General features: G+C 39.5%; 1 protein-coding gene across 1 annotated transcript; it reads right to left on the bottom strand.

Moving 5' to 3' along the window:
- Positions 1-1,994: 1,994 nt before the first annotated feature.
- On the bottom strand, positions 1,995-14,011 carry pi4k2b (phosphatidylinositol 4-kinase type 2 beta). Its single transcript, XM_003447993.5, has 11 exons — positions 13,457-14,011; positions 9,241-9,392; positions 8,661-8,741; positions 8,365-8,484; positions 8,048-8,179; positions 6,960-7,113; positions 6,637-6,704; positions 6,156-6,258; positions 5,068-5,201; positions 4,897-4,956; positions 1,995-3,349 (listed from the first exon to the last, which is right to left on the bottom strand). Exons 1-11 carry the CDS (start codon positions 13,809-13,811, stop codon positions 3,176-3,178), a joined length of 1,533 nt encoding a protein of 510 aa, XP_003448041.1. The 5' UTR covers positions 13,812-14,011; the 3' UTR covers positions 1,995-3,175.
- Positions 14,012-15,508: the final 1,497 nt, after the last annotated feature.

A 15,508-nucleotide genomic window follows, 5' to 3' on the forward strand; every position in this document is an offset into this window, starting at 1 on the left:
ACGGGAAAGCCCAAGAAATTCAGTGACGATTTAAGAAGTGGAATTGTAGATTTACACAACTTAGGAAGGTCTTTCAGGGCCATTACGAAAAAACTGCAGATTACAAAACCATTCGTTCAAGTAACTGTAACTATGTATGAGTTATTGAGATGTGTCACCGCATTGCCAAGGTCTGAAAGAAGATCCAAACTGTCACCCTCAGATGAGAATAAACTGGTTAGGATGTTCTGGAACAGCCCAGGAACCATCAAGGCTAAAGCTTTACATCCCCATGGACTGAGAGACTGCCAACCCAGGAGAAAAAAAAGCCCCCGTTTCAAAATCGACACATCAACCTGCACTGAAATTTTCAGCTTCTCACCACAGGCATGAGCCTAATGCCTTCTAGAGGAAAGTTTTATGTTCAGATGAAACAAAGATTGGGCTGTTTGGTCACTATGACAAGAGGCATGTTTGTAGGGGTAAAGGTGGGGCTTACAAACCTAAGAACACTGTACCAACCCTCAAACATGATGGTGGCAGCATCATGCTCTGGGGGAATTCTTCAAATTCTTCAGCTTCACCTCACATCAACAGTTAGAGAAATGGAACTTGGACAGAGTTGGGTGTTCCAGCAGAAAAATAACCCTGAACAGACATCAAACTAGTTTTAGAATGGATAAAACAGGCGAACATCAAGCTTCTGAATGGGCCTCCCAAAGCTTCAACTTAAACCCAATTGAAAATGTATGGATTATGCTTAAACACCAAGTCTATTCCAGGAAACCGACCAAATATCCAGCCAAAATTATGTCAGAAGCTTGTTGATGGCAATCAAAAGCGGTTGGTCAAGATGCAACTGCTAAGCAACATTTAACCAAATATTAGTGGGTTGTGTGTATATATTTGACCCAGTATGGATCAGAGAAAATACAAAATAAACTCAAACTTGACTTTTGAAGTCAGTAAAGGTGTATGCTGTACAATCATTCCACCGTGGATAAAGAGCAGTTTAAAAAAGCCCCAAATTACCAGGACATTCATGCCCATGAAGAGTGTATGTAAACCTTTGACCACAGCTATATATACACAAGCAGAGTACAGACTCATACGTTTGGTTATTATAGTGCTTTAAAAGCCCTGGTACTCTATTTTAGAAGACTGCCTATTTTTTTGTGGTGACTTGAACCCATTAACCTGAGGTTATAAAGAAAACTTTCCACATGAGGGCACTGTTGTGCAAGGCTCCGCATCACACTACTGCTCAGATGACGAGACATTCTGGTAGTATTGCAACATCTGTTTTCACATTTTATTTCCTCTCCAGATGTGCGTCGCTTCTCAGTGAGAATGTGTGGTGACCCTATTCAGCTGTGCTTCACATCTACCACCACCTTGGTGTATATTGGTTTGAAAACCTCTGCTATACAAAGAACACCCACCACAATTTCAAGGCACACCTGCAGGAAATATTCTGTTTCTCGTCTTGAATGACATCACTGACATTCCCGAATGGTCATATGAACCTGTGCACCTTTTTGTTTTTTTGCTTTACAAAAGGCCCCATTAGCTTGTAATCTTAAACCGCTCCCTTTTTCCACTTTCACAGTATTAAACATTTTCTCTGGCTCTGGTTTAGATCTTGTACCTTTACAATTGGCAAAGTTCCTCTCAGAAAATCTTTAATTGCTGATAACCTTTTTAATAATTTATTAAGCTAAACATTCACTGGTTCCAATATTTCGCATGTGAAGATCTGTTGTTCTTGTTTTCATCATTATTACCTGGATATCTTTGGGCTTTAGCAGGTTGGGTGGGAATTACTGTTGACATCTTTAATCTTAAAGTCAATAGGCATTAATCAGGTGCGTGAGAACTGTCATCCTGCAGATAGAGCTCTGCTGAACATACCTTTGTCACTGTTGAACTCCAACTCGGTGCACTTCATTCTTTATGCCTTCAAATTAGCCTTTTCCTATAAACTAGAACATGTACTAGTGACAACTACAAAACACTTGATTTTGCCAAATTTTATTGTTTTTTTAATCTGTTAAATATACAACTTATCCCATATAATCGCTGAGTTGGAATAAAAACTTCAAGATGCATACATAAGAAAACAGAATGGCATCAAGCAAGTCTCCACAATTTAGTTTTTCCTCTTCACAGAGTACATTATAAAAAGCAAGGAGAGTTGTGACCCCCCCCCCATGCCACAAGATTCAAGAGAAAGCTGCTTACCAGCAATTAAATACAAGTCAAACAACAAATACATTCATAGTAACGAGAAGTCTATTTCTTACAGAATTCTCTTGTACTGAAATGTTTAGGAGCAAAATTCTGTGTATAAACGGTAAACAGATTACATTCAAGCAAAGTGTATTCGCAGTCCTCCACTTCCTCCAAATTCAAGTTTCAACAATTTTCTTCTCTTGAAGCTCTTCAATATTCCTTCAACAAAGATTTTGGCAGCACTGAGAATTGAAGACACTGTCTTTGTTTAACACGTGGTTTTGAAGCTGGGTAAAGTGTGTTTTGCCCCAGGTGGGGGGAACTGGTCAAACACTTCCAGTAGTGTAAGTGCACATCTATATTTCACTAAGTAATCCTATAAGGCAAAGCAAATATTTTGGACTTTATCCCAGATGAGGAACAATGTCGACCAAGAGAAACTTCTTTAAGATTCCCAAACACTACCAGGACCACTGTGCTGTTGGTTTGTGGTATTTAGGTGCTTGCTCTTTGGCCATCAACGCACTACATTATCGAGAGACCTTCAGTAGGTAGCTTGGGTGGTTTAAAAAAAACAAACAAACAAACAAAACCTTTCAGTTTCCTAACAATAAACAAAGCCCACCTCTGTGAAAAAGCCGATTATCTAATCAAGTCGCCATAGTAACCACAAACAGCCCCAAGGTCTCTCTAGGAGACGGTGGTATGCTAATCTCTCCAGCTCCCACGGTTCCCTGCACTCTCCTCAAATGAGGAATTGGCCTCAAGTCAATTTCCTCACAAAATATTTCTCATCTTATTTTCCATCATCACCGTATCCCTCTTCATTTCCTTCCTGCCGAGGACAAATATGAACAGTTTCCAGTGTAAGCTTCTCTCTCACTTTGTCCTTCTTTGCTTCAGGAGCGATGTGTGGATAAAAAGCAGACGCTTCTCCTCTGCTCCCCTCGTCATCCTTCTCCGACTACCAGGAGGAAAAGAATGGCCGCTTGCAGTGGAAGGTTTGTGTAAACGCATTCCCCAAAGTGACCACACGACCTTGGCCACCTGAGCGGCTGCGCTCCACTACCACCCGAGGCATCTGCACCAGTTGGAGGGGGCTCTTCCCGTCCTTCAACGCCTGGGTCAGGTTCAACACCTGGGAAAAGACAGGGTGCATTACAGTTGAGCGAAAGCAACTCGAAGTTTGTAGAGAATATGCAAACAACTTATTGGAAACATGAAACCGTCTGTGCTTACATGTTATGCATGTAACATGGCTTTGATAAAGGACAGTAATACATAAAAACTGCAGTTATTATTAGCTACTTTCTCCACAGCCCGGTCATTTTAATATCTGACAAAAGTTAATTATTTAACTAAAAGTTAAAAAAAAATAAATAAATTACAAAACAACTGCACTACAGGGCAAAGTCTTGAGCCATCCCTCATTTTGTTATATTTTGGAAAATGGGAAATAAGTGCAGTCACTGCAGTGATCTATGAAACGTGCAAACGTGTGGAAATACCACATGAAGCAAACACAGAATTGGTGAAATTCTGACAAGCTTGAAAATTTAGTACGACCATCTTTGTTCTTTAGTAGTTTTCAGGAATAATTCTCCAGGCTTCTTAACACTGAAGCTCTAATCTGGATGTTACCTGATTTTGATCCATTTGTTCCCTGCCTGTGTCTCACACCGCTTCAATAATGTTGAGGTCCAGGCTCTGAGGATACCAATCCATAACTGGTAGCATTCTATTATGCGTTTTCTACCCAGGTGTGCTTTCACTGCAGTGGCAGTGTGTTTGAGATCAATGTCATGCTGCAAATAAGCCACTGCCTATCAAGACGCTTTCCAGATGGTACTGCACGGTGGATCAAAATCTGGCAGTACTTTTCTGCGTTTATAATTCCATCAATTTTGACAAGATCCCCCACACCACTGACTGAAATTCAGCACCAAACTGTGACAGAGCCTCTACCACATTTAACAGATGCTGCACACATTCACTGTTGTACCTCTCTACTGATGTCCTCCATTACACTCCAATGACACTGACAATAACTTAAAATATCAAATTTAGATTCAAAATTCACAAGACCTGTTGTTTACAACAGGTTGTTGTACAAAAGTCAAGTTCTTGTGTAACTTGGCATAACTCAGCCTTTTCACCCTCTTTCCCTTCTTTAAGAAGGACACCTTTACAACAGTAGATGGATCAACTGAAGGGTCAGATGTATTTCTCAGGTCCTTGGGTCCTGTGTTTTGCCTTTGTTGGAGTTATTCCTTTTTCTTAAGGACATGACTTTAAGCACTTTAAACCATATTAAAGAATTCCAATAGGGAAGGAGAACAAAAATATGAAGAATTAAGAATGGCTCAAATCCTGCACAGTATTGTTCACTAATGTAACATGTTTTTATTATTAAACTGCTTGCTGAGAGAAGAATAGAAAGACTGAAAGGTGAGACAGGACAGTGGCTGCAGATGCAAAATTAGGGTAAAATGTGTGGTGATGACGTTACAGAGCACACAAAGTGACAGAAAGTAGGCCATGAGAGGAGAAAGGAGAACGAGGTAGGATATAAAAGGAACAGGCAGGAAAAAATAAAATGGAGGACAGAACAGTACAAAGTAAAAAGAAAAAAAATGACTAGAGGAACATTAAAGTACTCATTAAAAAAAATTTACAAAAGCTCACCTGTCCTCTCATGACAGACATCTGTCTCTCAAACATGGTTTTGTCAAAGCCTTTATCTGTCTGAAAACAGAAAACGACTGATATTAGCTGATATCCTGCAATTAAAAATTCAACCCTGTTTAAAAATCTAGAAACAGATTAAAAAGGAAAGCTTATGAGAACATCTCATACCTTGAACATCTCATAGAGGTCCTCACAGAGGTCCTGAACAAAGTTCATGTCAGAGAGGCGGGACAGCACAAGGTCTCTGGTCTCCTGGGAGAAGGGTACCTTGGCCTGAGGAAGCCACGCCCAGTGGAATGGATCTGTTAGGAGGACAACACAAATGTTTCCATCTGTATAGCCTTTCACTGTCATTGAACCTATAACTATCATTGTATTTGATAGTAAGACCACATGTAGGATTGTTTAGTGGCCTAATTTTTCTCTACAGTTTATTTTTTTATTGTAAACAATTCTTTAATTCTTGCCAGAACACAGATCACAAGATTCTACCATAAGAAGAAAAGGACTGAAATTATTCAATAGCAATGAGATTATCAGAAAATTAAAGGAACTGTTGGTGGCTGTGTCCAAAGGTAAAAATCATATCAGCACATCTACAACTTACTAATTGCAACACTTTATCATGTTCACAGATTAGTACAATTTTACAAGCTCTTACATCAGTTCTACATTTGGAAAAAGCCAAGCTAGTAATTTCCTCCTATTTACAACCTTGGTGCTAAGATAAGCTAATTGCATTGTCTAATCTGGACTGCAGGTCTGAAAGTAGTATACGTCTCAGCAAGTATGCAAATAAATGCCCTTTCAGACATGCAGTCTCCTCCAGTAATTTCATGGTATCTCAGTGTTTTGTCTTTAGGTATGATGAAACTTGTGGTGTAACATAAATGCATTCGTGCATCACTCAGGACACAGCACAAGTCTAAACTGCATGCAGTCGCAGTGACTGGTTCTGATTTGTAATGAGAGTAAGACTTTTAGCTGTGACACATTTTGCAAGAGAGATCTCCTCAAGCCCGTGTGAACAAAGAGCCAGGTCAACCATCAATCACTGTGGCACAGAAAGAGACTCAACACTAAAATAAAAGTGCCTTTTCACTTTGTGTTTTTCAGAAGGTGATGTTGACAATACCCTTTCCTACAAGTGCAATGAGTCTTTTTAAGCATCACACAAATCGCACACGTAAAGAGGCCCTCTCATTACTGTCACTGACAGAGATGGTGAGCAAAAGTGAAATAAGTGATAAACATACAGGCTCTCCATTCATCCGGGTGTTTAAAGGGGAAGGCCAGGCCATTGTCAATTGCTGCAATCTTGATGCAGGAGTCCTGAATGTTCTCTGTCCATTCTGCATCCTGCAGCATGAGGGAAAAGAAGATTAAAGACCTCGAATTCATTAAGTGAGTAAATTATTAATGACTGATGACCAGGCTAGTTATTGATTGAGGGGTGATTACTGCCACACATAAATGACAACTTTTGTCATTTATTAGCACATCGAAAATAATGATTGATGATAGGTAACCAAGACATACATCAAGTTTGTTCCACACATGTGTTTATCTATGCATTTGTGAGTGTAGCTTGCACATACACAGAACCAAAAACAACACAAGGTGTGTTCTGGTTTAAAAATATATCAGTGTTCATGTGTTTCAACAGAGTTAAGCGAGGTGAATGCGTGCTTGGTGAACAGTGTGAACACACCTCTGTCATGTGCTAAATTACCTCACCTTTTGTTCTTCTCCCTCTCCTTCTCCTGGTGTCTCATACTTGATCAACCAGTTGTCATTCCCTCGATCTGACAAGGAAAACAAACAGAAACAAGTTTTGATACGCAGAAATGAGAGGGAAGACAGAACGATGTCAAAGACAGCAAACAGCTGTTGTGCGCAAACGTAAACTAACTTAAAATAAATACAAAGATGAAAGGAATTTTTATCATAACCAGTGTATAAGTAAATCGACATAAAGCTGCCAACACTATAATGAGACTACAGTGACTGATCACTTCAATCTAAACCATGTACTGAAATGTTAACACATACACGCCTACCTGTGTTTCTGATAACATAGTCTAGCACCACCAGCCGCTCAAACTGCGACTGCAGCTGCTTCCTGATATTCTCTGGCAGTGGTTCTGCCTCAAAGCGTCGCAGCCAGTAGTCGGCTTCACGATAACCCTCCACAAACAGCTGAAATGAGCCCACCTGGAAACACACAGAGGCGCATATGGCATGAATGCAACTAACATACCCATTAAAACAAAACACTGTATAGCAATGTTCAGTGTTCTGAGAACAGTAATAAGGTATGTCACCTTATTCATCACTGAGCCCCACCGCCACTGGCATCTGATAGCAGTTTAAACGGAAATTATGTGGTGTTCAGTGATATTACATGTGAAGCTGTAATGTCGAAAGGCTGAAATGTCAGCTGTGCCTGACAGTTGAAAATATGCAGTCAGTTTCCTCATATTTACTTCCTCGAAGACACTTCAACTATGTTTTCACATCATCTTAACATCCACATATCTTTAGATCACCCACAAGGCTGTCTCACGTGATAAACAATGAGGAATACAATACCCTGTTATACATGTTTTTGATTAAAAGACAAAACTGATATACGATTACAGTTCACGATACAAGAGATAAATATATCCAGTAAGTATTTACATCTCCTGAAAAAGAACACGGCTTAAAGCAGAACAACATTTATGGTTCTGCTGGCCTTTTATCTAAACACATTCTTCTTCAACACAAAAATAGTGTAGCATGATTTCTTTTACCGTTCTCTACCATCAGTGGCTATTCTCAGCGCTCCACTCACTGATGCAACAACTCTTGTATTTTATAGAGAAGCAGTCAGCGTAAATATGAATAGAACAATTTTGACAAAGAACCTCTAAACTAATGTTGAAACAAGAAGATTAGAATTTGTTTCAACCAGTATCAGTATAGGTTTTTTCTGCATGTGGCTGCTAAGTGTTTTTGCACAAATACAAAGAGAAAGCAAGGAAGCAAGAGGAGGACACGACACAGGAATGAACAAGAGAAAGGTCAAGATTCCAAGTCCCTCATGAATTGCTTATAGTAAACAAATGGAGACGTTAGACTGTGACGGTTTAAAAGTGTTTGGTACCTTGGGTGGGAGGCCCACTCTGTGGAAGCGTCGCCCCACTTTGGGGACTTTCTCTAGGGCGTACTTCTTCCCCCTGGACTTTGCTCTGTCTATGGCGTTGTAGTGGAATGTCTCACTGGCCAAATACACCACCTGATAAAATTTAGATAACACTGGTTTACTTTGAAATTGTGACCACTGCTGAACAGAAAGAAGAGTACAGAGACCCTAATCAAATTCAGATTCATTCAAGTGTTTACTTATACTTGGTTATGGAGATTACATGTTATTAATTCAAAAACTCTACAGAGAAAAACAAACAAAAACCCCCCACACACCTTGGTTTTTGGCACCACACCAAGACAGAGTTTGGTGTCAACCAGTGAAGCAGCAGCCTCTGACAGGTAACCCTGGTTAGGTAACAAGCACCCTCGGCCAAAACAACATGGACAGCAAAGCTAACAGAGACAGACATGGGGAAAGTTTTGGAGAGGAGGTGTTAATATTACCCTACTTTTTTTTTTTTTTATCTTACTCACTGTGTGCAGTCATTGAAGTTAAATGAATGACAACATATATCTTAATAACTTTTCAGATGTTTAAAAAAAAGGGTGATACATGTGACAGAAAGTACCTTGTGAAAGTATTTGGTCCATTTTGGATTCAGATGACCATAAGGTTCCTCTGACTTTGGTTTAAAAACACCAATGATTTTCTGTAAAAAAAACAAAAAACAAAACAGAGTGATACATTTCTTTTTTTCTAAATTTGCAATCTGACATACAGCCCATGCCAGAAAACAGAAAGAGTGAGAACTAATTTTACCACACATATTATTGTTGCTTCAAGTTCCTTCCAAAAACACAATTAAAAAGCCAAAGACTAATAGTGTATAACTATAAGCAACAAATGTAAATGCGGCTGACATCTTGCGCTCACCATCTTCCCAGTAATTACCTGTAGATGCTAGTGATCTGCTGTTATCAGCTAAACCACTGCTTTTTGAATAATTAAACAAAAATCATAATCCTGTGTATTTTCATATTCCATCTTCCTAATTTACGATTTATGATTAAACTGATTAATGTTTTGAAAAAAGAAACGATAAATGTTTGGAAATGTTGCTAAGCTACTGATTTATATTCTTCCTCCAAGTTTAGCCCATGAACCTTCCTTCGCTTGTTATGAATCGGTGTCATTTGTACTAAACTTACCCCTTTTGGGTCTTTGACAAAGTAACTCCCACTTGAGCCCTGGGAAATCCTCTCTGGAAAGACCCCACTCTCAATGGCTTGCTCTGCCCTTTGGATAATATCGTAAAACTCGGGGTCCTCAGGGAAATGGTTGAAATCTCCACTGTTGGTACCTAGAAGGGGAATAACTCATGATTACTTTGATTTATTTTTACATCGTATACAACCAGAACTTGCTATAATTAAACAAATGTATTTTCTTAAGAACTTGAACAATAAGATTGCATTTATGATTACATGCCCATTCCAAAATATAGTATTAAGTAAACATCAAGAGGTTTCTCTGAATTGGTGTTATGTTTGGGTGTTTAGTACCATCAGACACTTTTGAAGTGATCATGAATGAGTTATTTACATTATACATGCTGAAAAATCAGTGGTAAAAAAAATACTAATAGTAATCCCCCTAACAGAGACTACTGTAGACTGTCCGTTACCTCAATCTTACCTCTTGATTATTGTGTTCTAGGCAGTGGGAAACTGGAAGTGTTCCCATTACACACTGTGCAAAGGGTGGGATAAAACAGGTGGCCAAGTCTATCACAGGAATCACCCACAAAGAAACACACATTTAAGAGGAATTCCAAATCACATGCCCATATGTATATATATATTTTTTTTTATTTTTTTTACATATTAAACTATGAACAAATTGCCCTAAACGAGTGATTCCACCACTTGTTATCTGGCATTTTCTACTGCCTTGTAGAGCAAATGTCATTCTCTTGAAATTGCTGCTCTCTGGTGAATAGTGCCAATTATTATTTTGATAAAGGTCCAAACACATGACGGGGCAGATTCTAAGTTCTCCTCCTTGCACAGGGCAGAACGATCAGCTGACAGAGACATATGCTCTGTATCAGTCACACTAAAGTCACAGTGGGATGCAAGGAGAGATAAAGTCACAGACATGTGGTAGGTGCAATAAAAACAGGGACAGGACAGTCAACATGCCAAGGGTGACCGATAAGGAGTAACAAAGATAGCTTCAAAGCTAGTTTAACTGCAGGGCTCGAGAGAAGCTAATTAATACGAGGAAGAAAAGAAAGACCGATAAGCAAACGTTACATAATTAATCTGGATTATTTAAAACAGTGGATAACTGTCAAACCTAGTCATGTGGCCCAGTTACTCCTGAACAAATACATGAAAAGTACCCAGAATCATCTGTTAAAAGTCAAACTCACTTTAACTTAACAGGGAGGTTCAGAAAGTAAAGTGACTAACCAAGACCTCCTCATTACAGCACAGTACTCCCACCCTGCAGCCAATTATCTGTTAGTGTCCCGGTAGCATATTATGCATTACTTTGATGCGTCAAAGGTATTTTGGTGGTACAGTGGGGAGCTAGACAACATTAGGTAAGTATTTATTATGTTGTGGCTGTATGATAACTCAATAATAATAAGAATTTAGACAGACTGATCATTTTCCTGTAACTTCTCTGTAAAAGCTGCAAAGTTTCACTATGCATTTATAAACCACTCTGCATTAATCAATGCTTATTATTAATTGCTGGCTCTCTTCCACAGTGTATCTTTTGTCCTGTCTTCCTTCCATCAACCCCAACTTGTCATGACAGATAGTTGCCTCTCCCTGAACCTGGTTCTGCTGGAGGGTCCTTCCTGTTAAAAGGGAGTTTTTCCTTCCCGCTGCTGCCAAATGCTTGCTCATATAGGGTCATCGGATTCTTGGGGTTTTCTCTGCATTAACTGTAGTCTTTACCTTGCAACATAAAACATCTTGAGACAACTATTGTTGTGATTTGGTGCTATATAACTAAAACTGAATTATTAGAAACAGAGGTTTAAGCTAGGCTGCACCTGTGTTTCATGCTCCATTTGGTACCTACAAAGCAAACATCATACTTTAAAAATAATTTAAACTGTGCTGCAAATATTAATCAATTTTATTGGGTAAATACTCCCATAAATTTCTGATCATGCTGTACGTGCACAATCTCTGAAGGCTAAACTCTGAGTCATTTTTGTGGATGTGGACCACACTGGGACAAGATTTCTGGCCATAAAGGTAACTCTGATCTCTGGAAAAGCTGTCCAAAAGTAATGACTTAAAAATAGATCAATTTTGACTTTAGTATGAAAATTTTAACATAGTGCTAGATTGTGCTCTAAAACAGTAAATCTCTGATTTACTGTAAGGAGTTTGTAATCCAGTTCTGTGTGATGCAATATTTTATCTTCATTTAATTCCCAACAACAGGTCAAAGGGTGCTCAATCTATAATCTTGTATGATGACAGATCTACGCTTCCTGTGCACAACCCTGGTGCTTATAGTCTGTGATAATATCACTGTGGTGTATTGCTGCAGAAGGCAGTAATGGGCCTTGTATGTCTTACACATCCCATTAGCTTCAACCTGTAGAAAGCCAAAGTAATAGTATATGCGCATATAGTACTTCCTTTCTCTCAATTTCCCTCTTCATCATCTTCAAACACTGTACTGGACTACAAAGTGTGTCTGCTAGCACAGGGGCATTATGCATATTTAATATCAGCCTCTCAGATGTCCTGGTCAGCTAATGGGGCACACACAGCAGGAGTGTACCTCACTTATAACTTCAGAGACCTCCAACAGACCTGCAGAGCACAAAGTGTGTGACATGCCACAACACTGGACTGGGAAAAGTGTTCTATAACTATATATTTAGGTTACAGCAAGCGCATAAAATCAATACAATTTGTCTTAAACACTAAAACTGTTTCCCTCGTGTTTTGACATGATACATGATAAAATGCTTCAACCTACTCAAGTTTATGAAAATGAACTTTACATAAAGACTGTAACTATAAATAAACCCTGCGTGCCGTTTCTAGGCTCTGTGGATTGGTGACAAAGAAGGCAGCAGAAGATGGCATAAGTGATGAAAAACAGAATGCATCTATGGACGCATGCAAATTTTTACCAATTACTTTATTTTTAAAAAAAAAAGCACATGTGCTATTATTTACTACATAAAGCAGAATTTAACAGCCACAATTTACAATTAATTTTCATTTGCATTTTAAATTACACAAAGTGCAAGAGTAACAGCTCTTAGTCAGTATTCTAATAATAATCTGTAAAACACTTTTGTAATTTTAGAGGAGAAGTCTATTGTTCCACTTGCCATTTAAGGCTCAGACTCTCTACCTGTGGCCTAGATTTGTGGCCATAATAGAACATGGATCTGAACAATAGATCTCTGTTGGGAGAGGCTGAATAACAGAAATGAATACAAATGCTCAAAATTTGTTTTGCAGGAAAAAAAAAAGAAAAAAACAAAAGGTGGGCGGTATGAGGGGGAGTGTTGTTAAATCCAGTGAGCATTTAAGTCAGATTGTGCCGCTTCCATGGCGACTAGGTCACCTTTTTCTTGGTCTTTCCCTGCATCCCCTCCCCCTCTCATCATTCAAAACAAATCTGACAGAAACTTTAGTTGTTCCTGCTGGGAAATGTAGTTCATAGCATAGCCTCAAATCATTTTATCACAACAAACATCTTACAACATACCGGAATGTTCAAAAACTTCCTAGCTTGAGGAACAAAGATAATTTGGATGAAGGAGGCAATGATGTCAACCAGGTGGCAAGAGTTCAATGGAAGAGGCAGTCTTATTTATTATCCTGGAAGAATTAAAAACTGTTTGTTTCGGGGGGGTTTAAAACTTTTTTGCCATCATATTTGTAGCTTTGATTCTGTCTTGATTGTCAGATAGACTTAAATATGGGTGATGACAAATTGAGCAGAAAATACAGACACGATACAGACTGCACACCGAGCCTTCAGTACACCAAGGATCTGCAAAGTGCTGTGGAGAAACCGGGTACCTTTTTTATGTAATGTGACACCAGGTTTGGTTATTATTAGAATTTTAAAAAAGCACAAAGTGTTGGTTCTCCAACAGCCTCAACAGACCTTAAGATAGACCCAAACATCAAAAAGCCAGCGTGAAATGCTCACTTCAGAGAGCTTACATAACATATCTATTTGACCACGTTGCATTACCTGTTATCACAACCGTAATCAGCCTGAGTAGGCAGAATTTTCCCAGAGCCATATGCATCAAATACAACATGTCAGAAAAGACATATCCCCTATGAGTGTCCGAGTGTAGCTGTCTATTTATTAGTTTCATATACAACCATTTCAAAGGCCATGATTTGAAACACTTACCCGGGGAGGCTAATGCATCTTTATCCGAAGACGAGCTGTGCCTGTACCGCCTGCTCCGCTTTTCTTTTACACCTCTCGGAGACGACGAGCTTCCTGCTAAGCACGGTAACAGCAGCGCCTCTTCTCCGGAGCCCTCTGTCTCTAGCTCGGTTAACACGCTTTCACAAGAGTCCGAAATACGTATGGCGCCACCGGGGTTCGCCCCAGTTGTCAGACCTATCCGGTTCCTGTCAAATAACACCTTTGGAGGGTCTATGGAGTGAAAGTTAGACTCCAGCACTGGCACCGCTGTTTCCCCCGTGTCCAGCACTGGCTCGCCGGTCTCTGTCTCTGTCAGGTCGCATTCTGACATCATTCTGGCTCAGGCTCTAATACATACAGTTAAATATATATCGTATTAACTCAACTTCGTTTCGAGCTGTCAGCTTTTCATTGTAAGAAGACGGCATGTATCCAAATCAATCAGCTACTGCTTTCGCTCTACGGTATGTCCACATAATCCGTGGAGACGGTCTTCTCTGCTTCCTAGTTAGCTCGATGCGCATGCTCCACACAAAACGACGCTGTTGGCTATGAGTTGCCTTCAAGTACAGCTTGGAAAAGCCGAAGAAATTCAAAGACGTGAGCGAGCCCCCGTGTTTCAAATTTCCGTTTGACAAGTACACTCAAGAGCTTTACATCATTACTTCTGTTATTACCTTGTGACTAACGTAGTTGTCAGAAACAGGAACAAGAATCTAATGCAGTCTATAAACACATACCTTCCTACGCTATTTATTAGATATTAACTATGTTAAGTAGGCCTGCGATCAAGATATCCGCTTCTGACCTTGCATTTATTTATTTATTTATTTGCAGAACAAATATATTCATAGTTTTGTCTTTTCTGTCTTTGTCTCCGGTGCTTGAAGAATTTCAAATTCATGAACTGAGTTAGAATTATTGGCACACGATGGGGCTACGTTAGTATTTCTTTTGTTTTATTAAAATGCATTTTCTAAGCTATTAATACAAAAATACTTCGAGCCAGTGGTTACTGTACAGGCTTTTCAACTGACTCGACGCAGCCCAGCAGTTTTATTCACGGCCACTAGATGTCAACAATATTACATAAATGAAAATGTTTGCAACGCATCGCCTCACAAGCAAAAATTGTCTTGCCTTTATACATTTTTTAAAATTTGCTGTAAAATACTTAAATACTATTTTTAAGTTCCTCATAAAGTGCCATTGTTTGAAGTGTGGCAAGCATAGTTACTGGTTTAGAATGCCTCTGAAGTTAATATTGGATCCACACATGGGCCTTACCCGCTGCCACCTCATGGTAAGATAATGACATTTTTTATTTAGCTCAATTTTCCAGTTTCGACCCAAGGTGAATTAATGCAAATTGAATAACCTCTGCATTAACTTAGCAAGGCTTAATATGGTAATTCTCCATCCCTCTGTTTTACTTTCCCCTCTCTCTTCCTGTCTCGCCTATAAATTCAAGCTCCCTCTCTTTTCTTTCAGTTCTGTCAGTGCCCCTCAATCACCCAGTGGTCTGCACAGCACCCACTCATCCCTCAGCCCCCCTTCCACCTATAATTCTGCCCTTCCACCACCACCCATCTCTCTAATAAGGGAGTGTAGCTGAAACACTTGCAAATGAACAGTCAGCCAGCTGGTAACACAGCAGTCATGTGATCTATCAAGGTAGGGGGTTAGAGGGTGAAGGAGACATGGAAGGTGAGAGAGGCTTGGTGTGCTTGGGATAGAATATGGATCTGGAAAAAGGAAAAGGAGATGGACAGTTTTAAAGGCACACTGAAGGCTAGACAGGTATATCTCTGCTTACTCTTTGCTAGATGTCATAATAAACCCTCTCTCCCTTTGTCCATCTGCTCTCTCGATACTATTTCTTTTTCAGCCCCTTCACCCTTTATTTCAATATCCATCTCACCTTCAAGAGCAAACACGTGAAATGTCACTGGAGTGACACATGACACTCAACAGGAAAACACATCAAGCACATCTTTGGGTTTTTTTTCATATGCGTGCGGGTGTGTGTTT

The sequence above is a fragment of the Oreochromis niloticus genome, linkage group LG6 (genome assembly GCF_001858045.2).
Source record: "Oreochromis niloticus isolate F11D_XX linkage group LG6, O_niloticus_UMD_NMBU, whole genome shotgun sequence".
NCBI classification, from domain to species: domain Eukaryota; kingdom Metazoa; phylum Chordata; class Actinopteri; order Cichliformes; family Cichlidae; genus Oreochromis; species Oreochromis niloticus.